We start from the raw sequence: 17,329 nt of genomic DNA on the forward strand, positions 1-17,329 counted from the left end.
GCAGCATATTCCTTCCAGAAGAGCCGTTACAGTTAAACACTCTCCTGGCAGCCATTCCCCGTCTCTCCCCGTCTCTCAGTGTGTGTGCGAGAGGACAGGGGACTCCGGTCAGCTGGCTCCAGGATTAGCGATTGATTGGCTCTCCACAGTGAGTGGATTCTGCACTTCTGCCGGACGATATAATTAACCTTCACTGGAGGGGAACTTCCCTGAGCTCGTGAGAGGAGCGCTCGCTGAGGCCGGAGAGCTGATGGAGACTGGGGGACGGAGACGGGAATCTGTGGGGCCAGCGATTGAGAATCTCACGCAAAGGCAATTAAACCGGCGTGCGTCTGAGCAGCGCAGCGAGCGGAGGAGATCGGGTCCAGGGGATCACGTCCTCACGCTTCTGCCGCTCCAACCGCTCAGTGAAGGTCGTCGTGACTCTGTGCGAGAGTGAAAGGCACTGTGTTGAGATCGCGTTGGATGATGCAGCATTTTCTCGTGAGAATCGTCCACATCAGAACATCTGATTTCAGAGAGTTGTATCTATATGGGCAGTGTGTGCATGTGTGTGTCTGCTGGAGCACGTCCAGACTGGCGTGTGGTGGGAGAGAGACACTGGGATGTAATGGACTCATTAGTGGAGTGTGGCGTTAGGACAGCGGAACAACCGGCCATTAATCAGCCGAGAGCGAGAGCGAAGAGACACAGACATTTACTGTGCTAAAGTCCAGGCCACACCCCTCATCTGAGTCACTACAGTCACACACACACACTCTCAGCGTCCACACACACTCTCAGCGTCCACACACACTCTCAGCGTCCACACACACTCTCAGCGTCCACACACACAGCGTCCACACACACTCTAAAGTGTCTCTATCCATCATAGAAGTGCATCAGATGGAGAGATGCACTTTTCCCTTACGAAAAATAAGTATACTTCATATTCATTTTATGAAGTATATTTTTAAGTATACTTTATGTAGTAAGTATCCTAATATCAATGTAAACTTGTAAGTGTACTATTTCAGTTCTGTTTGGGACTAAATTGGCCTATACTGGACTAACTGTACTATAAGTGTAAGAGTAGTAAACTAAGTACACAACTAGGTTTCTCAATTTGTAATGCATCTGTACTACAAGTGAACTTATAAGTATACTAGTAGTTTACTATTTTAATACAAGTAGTAAATGTTTTAGTTTATGAAAGTACACACTGAAGAGTCCTCTCAGTAAACTACTAGTTTAGTAGTTTATACTGCAAGTGTACTTGTAAGTTTTCTTTAAGTGAACATAACATTATACTTATAGTTTACTATTTATATATTATTTTTGCACTTGCAGGATACTACTATGTTCAAATGTAGATATTATTTTTTATACTTGAAAAATACCTTTAACTGTACTTTAATTTTAAAAACATTTTATTAGCTTCATGCATCTCAACACTTGAATGTCGGTAAGTTTCATAAAGAAAGGCAACATTTTAAACAAAAAAGTAGAGTTAGAGTAAATTCCTGTACGCCACCAGTGGACTCGCCTACACACAAATTCAGATACGCAGAATTAGAAACATATCTGTTTTATATCAATATTCTAATCAATATTTTCAAACAATGTAAGTTTCATAAGACTGTATATGAAAAACTATGTAAAAAAAAGTATATTTAATTGACTACTCAATCAAAAGGGTTAACACAACTACAAGCCAAGTATACTTTGAATTCTTAATTATTCTTTTAAGTATTTCTGGATCAAAAGATTGAGTTCAAGTATAGGCCAAATATACCTGGACTTTTCTCTCAGTATAAGTCAAGCACACTGAAGTGTAATTTAAGTATATTTTTGAGAAGTATATAAAATGTAGACTGAAAGTATACTTTCTTATTTTTAGTTTAAAAGAAGTACACTAATAGAAAACTTGAATAAACGTATTTTTCGTAAGGGTTACTATAAGATCCCACTAATGAGCGATTCATTTGATACAGTACTTATTAATGTTTTTTAACATTAGTTAATAAAAATACTGTTCAAAAAACAAAAGTGTCATTATTCAGTTGTCAACTGAGACCAATCAATGACATATTTTCATGTATTAGTAAATGCTGGAATTAATCAAGATAAATAAGTGCCTTAGAATTACTTTTCATTATAAGTTCATGTCTACTAATGTAGTTCACTAAACTTAACAAATGAACCCTTTTTATAAAGTGTTACCAATGATGAAATGAGGTGAAGGGCATCAGTGTGATGTGAACGTCAGCTGTACACACACCTGGACTCATCAGCTGTGCTGGTGTTTACCTGTAGAATGACCCAGTGTCCCTCTCGGGCTGCCGTATCCAGAGCCTGCTCCGCCACCACCTCCTGACCCTGGCCCAGGGACACGTTGTGGAAGTTCTTGTTGTCGAAGGTGAATCCCAGTTTTCTTCCTGCAGGAGTTATTAAAGCTCAGATTACAGGTCTGAAGCATCAGAGGTGTTCGTGAGCCAGCGTGTGTTTGATCGGATCCCTCACATGACCTTCAGCAAACCCTCAACTCTGCCTAAGAGCAGGAGAGCAGGAGAGAGTCTGGAGGCCGTGATCAGCTCAGACAGTCGTTCCCACACGCCAGCGCTTCATCAAGCGCACACCATCACGGCTGTGAGAGCAGGGCTCCGCTGATCTTTAGGGCTCGTTTTAAAAATACCAAAATGACATTTGGAAAATGCCAAAATGCCAGCTTAGCTTTAAATCACTGCAGCATGGTGGGTAAAGGAAGTAGCTGGCCAGTACCGTGTTTCTCCACGTCCTTCAGCGGGTCGACTCCGGGAGACAGGATGAAGAACATGGGAGTGGCGGGTCCCGACTCCTCGTACGACACAGCGAAGTCCAGCGAGCGGCTCACCACGAACTTACTGCCCAGCTTCTCCTCCACAAAATCCCTGCAGGAGAAACCATGATTACGGCACTGATGATGATGAAGAGCTGGTGTTCCCAGTGAGCCGTGTGTAGAGCACTGAGGGGACTGATGGTTTAAGACACTGTCTCATTAGATCAACACTTCGTCCTCTTTCTAAAGGTCACGGTCACAGACTCGACTGCAGGAACTACTCAACTACCAGCTCCCCACCAATGGCAGACAGCGCTCTCTGTACAGGGATTGGGAATTATTCACTGGAACGGCTGTCAGAAGAGTTAGGCACACATTAGACTTGTGATATAAGTTTGATTCAGTCTGACAAATGAATGGCTTAATGAACTGAATCCCTCAGAGCGGAGTCTGTTCACGAGGCAGTGAGGACATCTGCAGTGTTTGTGTAGCGATTTTTAATTTGTAAATAAATATTAAATTAGCCTGTTAGCTGTCAGTCACACTTGGCGCATGCTAACATATTTTAATAATCATCATATATTAGGTATTATTGGAAAGCTTAAACACTCAAAATTCATCCTGTTAAAAATATTCTGAGATCAGACATTGCGCTGCGTTTGCTTTACTTTAAAACCGTTTAGCTACTCATTTTTTGTGATATCAACTTCACATTTGGACTTGGTTAGACACACGGCTTTGAAGCCAAATTATTCTGTAAAATAAAATGTTTAGGTCAGTGCGTCTGCTTTACAGTGATCTTTAAGGCGAGACACGGCAGGCAAAAACATCGGGTTTTTTTACTGGTCAATTTTGAGATTTTTGGATATTTGTCTTCAATAACATATTTGTCTTGGATATTTGTCTTCAATAACATGTCTTCTTTCAGACTTGTGGTAAAAAAAAGTCAGAAATACACACTTAGGTCCAAATATGGTCATTTCCTTTATATCAGCAACCAATCGTGAAAGTAAAAGGGCTGAATGCGCAATCTCATTGGCTGATGATAAATCTTTAAAGCCCGTTTTCTCAAAATGACTTTTCTCTCCGAAATCTCCACTTCAGGAGCACCGATATACACCAAACTCTCCAGTCTTGAACCTAGTTATATTATGAGAGGGATTTGTAAATATATTATTCCTAGCCTGATTTATACAACATTTTATTCCAAAAAACATGGTGAAAATCATTTTTTTAAGGCTATTGACAGTATATTCTGATTTACAGGATAACAGAAGTAGATATCCATAAATCCCTTTGTAATTTTTTCCCATCTAATATGTGAACACAATGAAAGAATTTTTTTAACCTGGCTTTATCCAATACTCAGATTTAGTTTTTTTTTTATATATGCAAATTAGCGCATATTTAATTAGATATTGCCTAATTTGCATATTTAAACATTAAATTACAGAAAACCTGTAATACATTTTTTTCTCATCTTAATGTAGGTAATCAACTGGGAACGTTTCATGGTGATATCTGCTAGTTAAAAATGTTACCCTTATTCACCTGTAGTGTCTCGCCGTAAGTTCTGTACCGTTCACTAACAACCAGCCGAGTGTCTTCAGACAGAGACTATGAAGCATTAGATCAGGCTGAGTTCAGATCTGTGACAGTCACAGGCTAAACTGGTGTGCCTCTGACCTGACGGCGTAGGTCATCCTGTCGGGCCGCAGCGCTCTCATCATACACAGCCTCTGGAGAGACGTCTTACTCTTCCACTCCTGAGGGAACTTCTCCTTCTCAGGACACTCTGACTCCACAAACTTCTTCCAGCGCTTCGCCGAGCCTTCGATGTCCCGGTCCAGGTTCTGGAACTCCTCTATGGCAGACAGAGACTGAAACCACAACATAATGTCACCAATCTTTCACTGAATGAATCATTATCAAGATGAAATACTGATATCAGGCATCAAGGGCAGTCGGCGCGTCACACGGCCTCTTCAGCTCACACTAGCTCATCTGAAATGCTCCTGCGGTTTAGCAAATTCATTTTTAAAAGTACAACTATTTCATGTCGTCTCAGAATTAATTTGAAGTCATAAAAGCTGCATGCAAAATAATTATAAAATAATTAGGAAAACTCTTGGCTAGAGTTTAGCATGTCACACAGCAGGACACGCTTCACGTCAGCCAAGCGTTCATCGGTAATACAAGCATGTTTCATTAAGTCTGCATTATTTTGCGAGCATGCTGAGTGGACAATATGCAATCTTATCAAAAGAGGAGAAGTTATGATGACAGAAGAGTCAGATTCAACATTGTCAAGGCGCTAATCAAATCTAACTACAAAGTAAAGCGTCTTTATGCCACAAACTGCTGAGTAAACACGAGCGTGTTCCTTCATAAACCAGACTTCCAGAAGTGCTTCGGCAGCAGGAAAGCAGATTTGCTCCGGTGAAGTTATATTTATCTTCTCTGGGAAGAACAACGCGGTGACATACGCCGGTCCCTTTCATCTGGCGGGAGAATGATGACTCATAATCCCAGAAAGCCTCGCTTATGGGGAACACTATATCCTAACGGCAGATTTCAGCACATTACGGACTCTCAAATGAGATCAGATTTACATTTGCAGCGCTGACGATAACTGTGCGGGAGAGCGGCGTGCGTCCGGAGACTCTGAGTCAGGCGTTTCAGGACAGAGGTGCCAGTTAGACCACGAGCTGACCGGAGCGTGTGTGAGACCACGAGCTGACCGGAGCGTGTGTGAGACCACGAGCTGACCGGAACGTGTGTGAGACCACGAGCTGACCGGAGCGTGTGTGAGACCACGAGCTGACCGGAGCGTGTGTGAGACCACGAGCTGACCGGAGCGTGTGTGAGACCACGAGCTGACCGGAGCGTGCGTTAGACCACGAGCTGACCGGAGCGTGCGAGAGACCACGAGCTGACCGGAGCGTGTGTGAGACCACGAGCTGACCGGAGCGTGCGAGAGACCACGAGCTGACCGGAGCGTGCGAGAGACCACAAGCTGACCGGAGCGTGTGTGAGACCACGAGCTGACCGGAGCGTGTGTGAGACCACGAGCTGACCGGAGCGTGTGTGAGACCACGAGCTGACCGGAGCGTGTGTGAGACCACGAGCTGACCGGAGCGTGTGTGAGACCACGAGCTGACCGGAGCGTGCGTGAGACCACGAGCTGACCGGAGCGTGCGTTAGACCACGAGCTGACCGGAGCGTGTGTGAGACCACGAGCTGACCGGAGCGTGTGTGAGACCACGAGCTGACCAGAGCGTGTGTGAGCGTGTGTGAGACCACGAACTGACCGGAGCGTGTGTGAGACCACGAGCTGACCGGAGCGTGCGTTAGACCACGAGCTGACCGGAGCGTGCGTGAGACCACGAGCTGACCGGAGCGTGTGTGAGACCACGAGCTGACCAGAGCGTGTGTGAGCGTGTGTGAGACCACGAACTGACCGGAGCGTGTGTGAGACCACGAGCTGACCAGAGCGTGTGTGAGCGTGTGTGAGACCACGAACTGACCGGAGCGTGTGTGAGACCACGAGCTGACCGGAGCGTGCGTGAGACCACGAGCTGACCGGAGCGTGTGTGAGACCACGAGCTGACCGGAGCGTGCGTGAGACCACGAGCTGACCGGAGCGTGTGTGAGACCACGAGCTGACCGGAGCGTGCGTTAGACCACGAGCTGACCGGAGCGTGCGTGAGACCACGAGCTGACCGGAGCGTGCGAGACCACGAACTGACCGGAGCGTGCGTGAGACCACGAGCCGACCGGAGCGTGTGTGAGACCACAAGCTGACCGGAGCGTGTGTGAGACCACGAGCTGACCGGAGCGTGTGTGAGAAAACGAGCTGACCGGAGCGTGTGTGAGCGTGTGTGAGACCACGAACTGACCGGAGCGTGCGTGAGACCACGAGCTGACCGGAGCGTGTGTGAGACCACGAGCTGACCGGAGCGTGCGTTAGACCACGAGCTGACAGGAGCGTGCGTGAGACCACGAGCTGACCGGAGCGTGTGTGAGACCACGAGCTGACCGGAGCGTGTGTGAGACCACGAGCTGACCGGAGCGTGTGTGAGACCACGAGCTGACCGGAGCGTGTGTGAGACCACGAGCTGACCGGAGCGTGTGTGAGACCACGAGCTGACCGGAGCGTGCGTGAGACCACGAGCTGACCGGAGCGTGCGTGAGACCACGAGCTGACCGGAGCGTGCGTGAGACCACGAGCTGACCGGAGCGTGCGTTAGACCACGAGCTGACCGGAGCGTGCGTGAGACCACGAGCTGACCGGAGCGTGCGTGAGACCACGAGCTGACCGGAGCGTGCGTGAGACCACGAGCTGACCGGAGCGTGCGTGAGACCACGAGCTGACCGGAGCGTGCCTGAGACCACGAACTGACCGGAGCGTGCGTGAGACCACGAGCTGACCGGAGCGTGCGTGAGACCACGAGCTGACCGGAGCGTGCCTGAGACCACGAGCTGACCGGAGCGTGCGTGAGACCACGAGCTGACCGGAGCGTGCGTGAGACCACGAGCTGACCGGAGCGTGCGTGAGACCACGAGCTGACCGGAGCGTGCGTGAGACCACGAGCTGACCGGAGCGTGCGTGAGACCACGAGCTGACCGGAGCGTGCGTGAGACCACGAGCTGACCGGAGCGTGCCTGAGACCACGAACTGACCGGAGCGTGCGTGAGACCACGAGCTGACCGGAGCGTGCGTGAGACCACGAGCTGACCGGAGCGTGCGTGAGACCACGAGCTGACCGGAGCGTGCGTGAGACCACGAGCTGACCGGAGCGTGCGAGAGACCACGAGCTGACCGGAGCGTGCCTGAGACCACGAGCTGACCGGAGCGTGCGAGACCACGAGCTGACCGGAGCGTGCGAGAGACCACGAGCTGACCGGAGCGTGCGTTAGACCACGAGCTGACCGGAGCGTGCGAGAGACCACGAGCTGACCGGAGCGTGCGTTAGACCACGAGCTGACCGGAGCGTGCGCGAGACCACGAGCTGACCGGAGCGTGCGTTAGACCACGAGCTGACCGGAGCGTGCGTTAGACCACGAGCTGACTGGAGCGTGCGTGAGACCACGAGCTGACCGGAGCGTGCGCGAGACCACGAGCTGACCGGAGCGTGAGTGAGACCACGAGCTGACCGGAGCGTGCGTTAGACCACGAGCTGACCGGAGCGTGCGAGACCACGAGCTGACCGGAGCGTGCGAGAGACCACGAGCTGACCGGAGCGTGCGCGAGACCACGAGCTGACCGGAGCGTGTGTGAGACCACGAGCTGACCGGAGCGTGCGTGAGACCACGAGCTGACCGGAGCGTGCGTTAGACCACGAGCTGACCGGAGCGTGCGAGAGACCACGAGCTGACCGGAGCGTGCGCGAGACCACGAGCTGACCGGAGCGTGCGAGAGACCACGAGCTGACCGGAGCGTGCGCGAGACCACGAGCTGACCGGAGCGTGCGTGAGACCACGAGCTGACCGGAGCGTGCGTTAGACCACGAGCTGACCGGAGCGTGCGTTAGACCACGAGCTGACCGGAGCGTGCGAGAGACCACGAGCTGACCGGAGCGTGTGTGAGACCACGAGCTGACCGGAGCGTGTGTGAGACCACGAGCTGACCGGAGCGTGCGAGAGACCACGAGCTGACCGGAGCGTGCGTTAGACCACGAGCTGACCGGAGCGTGTGTGAGACCACGAGCTGACCGGAGCGTGCGTGAGACCACGAGCTGACCGGAGTGTGCGAGAGACCACGAGCTGACCGGAGCGTGCGAGAGACCACGAGCTGACCGGAGCGTGCGTTAGACCACGAGCTGACCGGAGCGTGTGTGAGACCACGAGCTGACCGGAGCGTGCGAGAGACCACGAGCTGACCGGAGCGTGCGTTAGACCACGAGCTGACCGGAGCGTGTGTGAGACCACGAGCTGACCGGAGCGTGCGTGAGACCACGAGCTGACCGGAGCGTGCGAGAGACCACGAGCTGACCGGAGCGTGCGTTAGACCACGAGCTGACCGGAGCGTGTGTGAGACCACGAGCTGACCGGAGCGTGTGTGAGACCACGAGCTGACCGGAGCGTGCGAGAGACCACGAGCTGACCGGAGCGTGTGTGAGACCACGAGCTGACCGGAGCGTGCGTTAGACCACGAGCTGACCGGAGCGTGTGTGAGACCACGAGCTGACCGGAGCGTGCGTGAGACCACGAGCTGACCGGAGCGTGCGTTAGACCACGAGCTGACCGGAGCGTGTGTGAGACCACGAGCTGACCGGAGCGTGCGTGAGACCACGAGCTGACCGGAGCGTGCGAGAGACCACGAGCTGACCGGAGCGTGCGTTAGACCACGAGCTGACCGGAGCGTGTGTGAGACCACGAGCTGACCGGAGCGTGCGAGAGACCACGAGCTGACCGGAGCGTGCGTTAGACCACGAGCTGACCGGAGCGTGCGAGAGACCACGAGCTGACCGGAGCGTGTGTGAGACCACGAGCTGACCGGAGCGTGCGAGAGACCACGAGCTGACCGGAGCGTGCGAGAGACCACGAGCTGACCGGAGCGTGCGTTAGACCACGAGCTGACCGGAGCGTGCGAGAGACCACGAGCTGACCGGAGCGTGTGTGAGACCACGAGCTGACCGGAGCGTGCGAGAGACCACGAGCTGACCGGAGCATGTGTGAGACCACGAGCTGACCGGAGCGTGTGTGAGACCACGAGCTGACCGGAGCGTGCGAGAGACCACGAGCTGACCGGAGCGTGCGAGAGACCACGAGCTGACCGGAGCGTGTGTGAGACCACGAGCTGACCGGAGCGTGCGAGAGACCACGAGCTGACCGGAGCGTGTGTGAGACCACGAGCTGACCGGAGCGTGCGAGAGACCACGAGCTGACCGGAGCATGTGTGAGACCACGAGCTGACCGGAGCGTGTGTGAGACCACGAGCTGACCGGAGCATGTGTGAGACCACGAGCTGACCGGAGCATGTGTGAGACCACGAGCTGACCGGAGCGTGCGAGAGACCACGAGCTGACCGGAGCGTGTGTGAGACCACGAGCTGACCGGAGCGTGAGTGAGACCACGAGCTGACCGGAGCATGTGTGAGACCACGAGCTGACCGGAGCGTGCGAGAGACCACGAGCTGACCGGAGCGTGTGTGAGACCACGAGCTGACCGGAGCGTGCGAGAGACCACGAGCTGACCGGAGCATGTGTGAGACCACGAGCTGACCGGAGCGTGTGTGAGACCACGAGCTGACCGGAGCATGTGTGAGACCACGAGCTGACCGGAGCATGTGTGAGACCACGAGCTGACCGGAGCGTGCGAGAGACCACGAGCTGACCGGAGCGTGTGTGAGACCACGAGCTGACCGGAGCGTGTGTGAGCGTGCGTGAGACCACGAGCTGACCGGAGCGTGTGTGTGTACGGGCCGCCTCCCTCTGCTTCTCAGTGTAGACTCGCTCGTCGCTATCAGATATTAAGATATGATGAGCACAGTTTCAGAGAAATAAAGTATAGAACGAGACTGACTTTGATGCCGCCCCAGGAGTGATCGGACAGGAAGTCCACCGGTGATGTCAGTCCAGGAAGCACTGGGTAACGCAACAGGAAGTCCAGCTCTCGGGGAATGATCTCTTTACTCATGAGCAACACCTGCAGGAGAGATGAAGAGTGTGTTTAGGAGAAGTGTGTGTGTGTGTGTGTGTGTGTGTGTGTGTGCGTGTGTGTGTGAGATGCTCACCTGGAAGGCCAGCTGGGCGGTGTACGTGAGCTTGTCGCACTCGAAGAGCCCACGGGTCGTGTACTGGAACACCGATGACGTGATGCTGTCGATCAGATTCAAGACTCGCTGCTTCAAGCTCTCATCAGGCTCAGCTTTCAGTACGGCCTTCTGAAACACCACGCTGAACGCCTGGACCAGAGGAACACACACACACACACACACACACACACACACACACACACACACACACACACACGCAGAACAATGAGGAGACCGAGACGGACACACAGCTAATGAGTTTCTCTCTAATGAGAAGCTTCTGCTAACAGTGCTGAGGAAGATCAACATTTCTCTGCATACATTTGTACAAAAAAGAAGCAGCAATTATGTTGATATCTGTAGACTGTAGCTTGTCGGCATGATGACTGAAAACACAAGAACGTGTGAACACACACAAATGAACTATACATTCATAATCTATTTGTCAGCAAAGCTGTTCTTCAGAACATTAAAATAAAGTGTTTCTTAAAGAACTCTGCTGCAGTTCGAGAGGAAGTCTGGGTCCGTCATAGCCTGGGAAAACCCAGACAACTTCCGGCAAATTTAGATTTGCTCTGCAAGTATTCCGGCAAAGAGCTCATTCAAGCCCATTTCTAATCCGTCCAAATCGCGGCACCAATCAGAAACGTTGAGGCGGGCTTTACACGACATGACGATCGCTCTGATTGGTTTTAGCTATATCCAGTTGCACCCAGAGGCATTTGAGCGACGTCCGTTGGTGAAGCGCAGCAGCGTTTAAATGCATTATTATATTCAAATTGCAAACACATGAGGACAGTCTCCATGAAAGACCCACTGATGAACGTGCTACTACATTTCTCTCCGAAACGGTAGGAAATTAAATTCAATTTAATAGAGGATTTTAACTGTGTCAAGATGATTGACAGGGCAGTTTACGTGACAGGACGCACGCGACAGATCCGTCCGATAAAGATGACGAAGTAGTATGTCCCAAAGCTTGCCTACTTTTTTGCCTTTTCTTCACAAAAAGAGTACATACTTTTATGGCGTAGTGTAACTTAGGCGAATTGGGACGCAGCATATGGCTTTACAAGATGCCGATCGCTCTGATTGGTTTTAGCCCAGAGGCATTTGAGCGACGTCCGTTGGTGACGCCCCTTTGGAAATGAGTTATTAATGAAGCTTTGCCAGACCATAACTCAGTTACTACTGAGAATGGTCTGGTTTTAACCAGGCTAGGTCAGTCAGTGTTGATTCTTTACACTGGTTCAAACTCAGAGTTCATGACTCTTTATGAACCGTTAGATGCACAGAACACACTGATGAGGAACACCAGGCCTCCACCGGTACCTTGAGAGAGAACTGGTACATGGGGTGTATTTTATTGAGGTCGTTCATGATGAAGTAGAGGAGCGAGGCTCGGGCCGCCGCTGGACGGTAGTGCTCTCTGGCGTTGTTGATCTCGGCCTCCGTCACCTTCGCCTCCTTCACCTGTAGCACACACACACACACACACACACATCACTATCTGACAATACAGGAGCAAACACACACACATCACTATCTGACAGTACAGGTGCAAACACACACACACACACACACACACACACACACACACACACACACACACACACACACACACATCACTATCTGACAATACAGGAGCAAACACACACACATCACTATCTGACAGTACAGGAGCAAACACACACACATCACTATCTGACAGTACAGGAGCAAACACACACACATCACTATCTGACAGTACAGGTGCAAACACACACACACACACACACACACACACACACACATCACTATCTGCCAATACAGGTGCAAACACACACACATCACTATCTGACAGTACAGGTGCAAACACACACACACACACACACACACACACACACACACACACACACACACACACACACACACACACACACACACACACACACACACACACACACACACACACACATCACTGGCTGACAGATGCTGAATTTAACGACTCGTGTTCATGAAACATCACAGAATAACAGCAAAAGTGTGTTTTATTCCTCACGACAAAAACTAATATAAACTAGTGAACAAATTTGATCATTTCAGAATCACAACATCTGAACTACTGAAAAGTAAAACACAAGCATACGGACGCATGTGTTTTTATCAACTTACTCTTATATTCTTACTGGAGATTACAGAAGAGACCAGACTGATTAAAACTACATTCATTGGTGGATTTTAACATCAGGTTTTAATTAACCATAATTAGATCCAAGCAATTATATGAACGGTAACTGAACAAAAGTGGGAAACAATAAGGTCTCATTAGTTAATGCAATAACTAAAATGAACAAACAATGAGCGATATATTCTTACAGCATTTACTAAGTTTTGTTAATGATAGTTAATACAAATGTTAATATTAGTTTACAGTGTGTTAAGTAAAATGTATCAGCAAACGTTGACATTAACATTAATATGATTAAATGCTGTAGAATTATAGTTGTTAGTTGTTAATGTTAACCAAGTTTAACAAGTGAAATCTTACGGTAAAGTGTTTAATGATATATTATATTATATTATATATGATATATAAACTGTGGCACTCTCCATAGTCAAGTCATCTTCATTTATATAGCGCTTTTAACAATGGAGATTGTTTCAAAGCAGCTTTACAGAGATAAGCGTATAATTTAAGGTAAGATTGTTTTGGCTTTATAGCGGTTCTTTAATAAAGTTAGTTTTGATTGATTTGCTTCCGTCGCAACGATCATTAGTTATTAAATTAGGGGCCGCCAAGACGACACCATTCTCTCTACACAGACTTTAAACGCGACCCTGTGAGAAACGCTGATGGCGTTCACATGCGCATTAGGAACGGGTTCTATAGTTATGTGCGTTTGAATATATGTGCACAGGTTTGTAATTCCCTACAGACCAAGCCTAAACACAGTACTGGTGTTCCCTTATAAATTTGATACAGACTTTTATTTTATTTTGTCACTTCGGGGTAGATACGCGAAACAAATTCTCCCGACGACGCTTTATCTGTAGAGTGGGAAAGGGATCCTCCATAGGGAGAGACTAGTTGGCACTTCAGCACAGCGTTGTCAAACACATAGCACGTGTGTTCTGGTGTCAGAGGTGAAACACACACACACACACACACACACACACACACACACACACACACACACCTTGACTTCAATCTCTGCCGCTGTCCGTTTGGTGATCTCCAGGTTCTCCACCAGCTCGATGTCCCCGAGGAAGTTCCCGGACGCCGAGGACAGGCGTGAGAGCAGGTTGTCCTCCAGAGTTTTCAAAGTGATTTTGAAGCCGTTCTGCTGCGTTGTGAGGTTTGACTACAAAGTAAAAGACACAGAAAGACATGTGAGATAAAAACAAGAGCCACGGGGCAAAAGTCAGGCACATCTGAGAGATCAATATATGCAGTCGTCTTTGCATGGATTAGCAGACTTCCTCTCGCCAAAGACATCAAACCCCAGCGCCGGCGTGTGATGGGACTGTCAATGCTGGCGGATCCATTCCTTGCGTCTGATAGAGAACTAATGCAGACGAGCGACGGGCTGGACTGCAGATCACACGGACACGCTCGGAGAGACTCATCTCAGAAACACTCATCTTGGACTGTCAAGACACAACACATCCCTGAACAGGTCAATCTGCACACTAACAACCCTATACTAGCGTCGCTCGTCCTCTATGATCCTCTGCAAACAACAGCACTGGAGACAAATCACAAGAGCTCGGGTCAAAGATCCGGAGCTGGCCGTGCGGCGGCTCATCAGAGAGGAGGAAAACGGGTTCGGGAAACTAGCCCTTCCTAATGAGTCAGTCATTAATGATTACATTTCCACTGGCATCTTGTGTGTCCAATTACCCAGGAGCTGAAAAACAAACAATTAACCAGCAGCCGAGAGCCTCACTGAAGAAACTCAGTGCACTTACGGTCTGATCCGAGCAACAGAAAGTGAGTTTGGCTGATCTGAGGTTCTCCTTCTCATTAGTGAGACTGATGCGTCTCTCCCGGATCACAGTGGCATTTACTTGATCTAATGGCCTTGAGATGTGCAGATCTCAATGTGAAGGCTGTGATGAGGTAATCGCACCGCAGTTAGCGATGGCATTGCGTGATGTAAACACAAGCAAGGGAATATGAACAAACCCTCTAAAACCCGCAGCATCCCTGTGGTGTGTGCTTGCATAAGATCTAATTATGAAATCCAGTAAAGACTGGACAGAGTGTCACGATACCTCGTCATCTTACTCCACGTTAAGGGACTGTCACACTTTCTACAACTTTCTATATTAATTAAGACGATAGGAGAGTTCGGCAGCATTTTCCCCATCCTGAGGATCTCAGCTTGCAGACACTAATTAATCAAGCTTCATTAAGTAACATATCAATTCTACGGGATGCACGTCTCGGAATAACCGCATTCACTCCCTGTCGGTTATTAAAACGCTTCTTTGGTTTGCTGTAATTTGTTCGCAAATAAAAGCCCTCAGCTTCAGCTTCAGACACACATTTCAGGAAGACGAAATGAAGTCCAGCTGAATACATAAATAAAAGTGTGTTCCTCAGGGAAAGTGAGAGGAGTAATGGGGAAGTTCGAGCCTGTGGCACAAACGCTTGCTTGACCATTCCAGCTAATTACTTGCAGTAATGTTATGCTAATATACTAATGCTAATATAATACATTTGAAAATGTGTTACCGATAGTCGAAGCTCTCATTGGTCATTAGCAAAATTGCTCAGGGTAAGCGTGTGCTAATTATATACATGAAGGTGCAAATAGTGCACCACTAATTAACCTTTTGTAAAGTAACGGTGAGAACACACAGCCGCTCTCTGGGAAACAGCAAGTGTCATCAAATATTCTGATACGCATGCAGAACTGAAACTGATGAATCCAATTAAGCTCTCAATCGCCTGTCATATAGCATCTAATTAAAGGGATATTTCACCCAAAAATGAAATTATCCCATGATTTACTCTCCCTCAAGTCATCCTAGGTGTATATGACATTCTTCTGTCAGACGAACACAATCAGAGTTATATTAAAAAATGTCAGTGAATAACCGTTTCTGTTTTGAAGTCCATAAAAGTGCATCTGTCCATCATAAAAGTGCATCTATCCATCATAAAAGTGCATCTGTCCATTATAAAAGTGCATCTGTCCATCATAAAAGTGCATCTGTCCATCATAAAAGTGCATCTATCCATCATAAAAGTGCATCTGTCCATCATAAAAGTGCATCTGTCCATCATAAAAGTGCATCTATCCATCATAAAAGTGCATCTATCCATCATAAAAGTGCATCTGTCCATCATAAAAGTGCATCTGTCCATCATAAAGTGCATCTGTCCATCATAAAGTGCTCCACAGGCTCCGGGGGGTTAATAAAGGCCTTCTGAAGAGAAGCCATGTGTTTGTGTAAGAAAAATATCCATATTTAACACGTTATAAAGTAAAATTCTATCTTCCGGCCAAACGAACATATGCAGTCTCTACTTACGCCTAAAGCGCAACTTACGCAACTCATGAAGTCAGTAGTAGTGTAAATATCAGCAGTGCGTCGCATTACTCTGACATTTTGTAATATAACTCTGATTATATTCGTCTGACAGAAGGTCATAGGTCATATAAACCTAGGATGAGTTGAGGGAGAGTAAATCATGGGCTAATTTTCTTTTTTGTGTGAACTGTCCCGTGACGCGATCAGGATCCGCTGTGAGCGTGATCACCTTGAGCTCCTCCAGGTCGGGTCTCTCCATGCTGACCACAGCCGCCAGGAGCTGGTCCTCCAGCCCGTCCCGGGTCACGGTGAAGTTCACCAGCGTACACTGAGCCTGCAGCTCCGGCTGGTAGTGAGGGTTCGCCAGCTTCGTGTGGAGGATCAGCCGGAAACTGGGGTTGTACTCGCACTCCTTGTCGCCAATCTTTATGTAGCTGTTGCAGATTAAAAACGAGAATCAGCTCATTATTTAGTGCAGGTGCCGTGATGACGCTCCACATCTGGAGGACTTCCTTTCTTTCATGCAACATCACAGGAGAAGAAACTGTCAAACTCAAACATATGGAGCACAATATCTCTTTTGTGTTTAAACGCACACACACACAAACATCATACAGGATTGGACAGACGTGACGTGAATAAACGACACAATAATCATTTTAAACAACAACAACAACAAAACCTTCATGCAACAGCTGTGAGGCGAGACCCTACAGGCACTGCCCAGTTCAGAGCTCCAGTTGCTGCTTCTCTCAGACTAGTGGAAAGAAATCATCCGAAAGCCACATTTAAGAGTTTCTTTTATTGCACTTTATCTCTTCGTGTCTGTAGAATTCAAACTCAATCCACATCTTTTCAGGCAGTGAGTTTGAGTCATAAACCTCCACTTCAGCTTCACACACAGAAGGTTTGCTCTTATTATGATTGGCCTGATTTATTCAATATTTCATTCCTACAAAACATGGTGGAAATGTATTTGTTTTGTGTCTGTTGACAGTATTTTCTGATCTATGGAGTGATAAACCCTTTGTAACTGTAATATGTCAACAAAATCAAACAAGAATTATGAACCTGGGGCCGGATTCACGACAACCTTCTTAGAAAGAAGTTAAGAAAATTCTTAAGAAGATTTGTTGGGAATACAAAATATTCTTATCTTTTTTCTCAAGTTAGAAAATAAGAAGAAATTGTCAGTTAAGAAGAATTTTATTCTTCAGAATGTTTTGTGAATCCGGCCCCTGGTTTTATCC

General features: G+C 48.6%; 1 protein-coding gene across 1 annotated transcript in view; it reads right to left on the reverse strand.

Annotated features, from left to right (window-relative positions):
* The window catches only part of dnah9 (dynein, axonemal, heavy chain 9), a 117,746-nt gene that overhangs the window by 28,073 nt on the left and 72,344 nt on the right, over positions 1-17,329 (reverse strand). The window contains exons 55-62 of the mRNA XM_079850921.1: positions 16,309-16,513; positions 13,736-13,900; positions 11,889-12,029; positions 10,536-10,706; positions 10,325-10,447; positions 4,484-4,677; positions 2,761-2,909; positions 2,290-2,417 (exon numbers count right to left, since the gene is read on the reverse strand). Of these exons, the coding sequence (XP_079707047.1) occupies positions 2,290-2,417; positions 2,761-2,909; positions 4,484-4,677; positions 10,325-10,447; positions 10,536-10,706; positions 11,889-12,029; positions 13,736-13,900; positions 16,309-16,513 (1,276 nt within the window). The remainder of the gene's footprint in view (positions 1-2,289; positions 2,418-2,760; positions 2,910-4,483; positions 4,678-10,324; positions 10,448-10,535; positions 10,707-11,888; positions 12,030-13,735; positions 13,901-16,308; positions 16,514-17,329) is intronic.

The sequence above is a fragment of the Squalius cephalus genome (genome assembly GCF_949319135.1).
Source record: "Squalius cephalus genome assembly, chromosome: 19".
NCBI classification, from domain to species: domain Eukaryota; kingdom Metazoa; phylum Chordata; class Actinopteri; order Cypriniformes; family Leuciscidae; genus Squalius; species Squalius cephalus.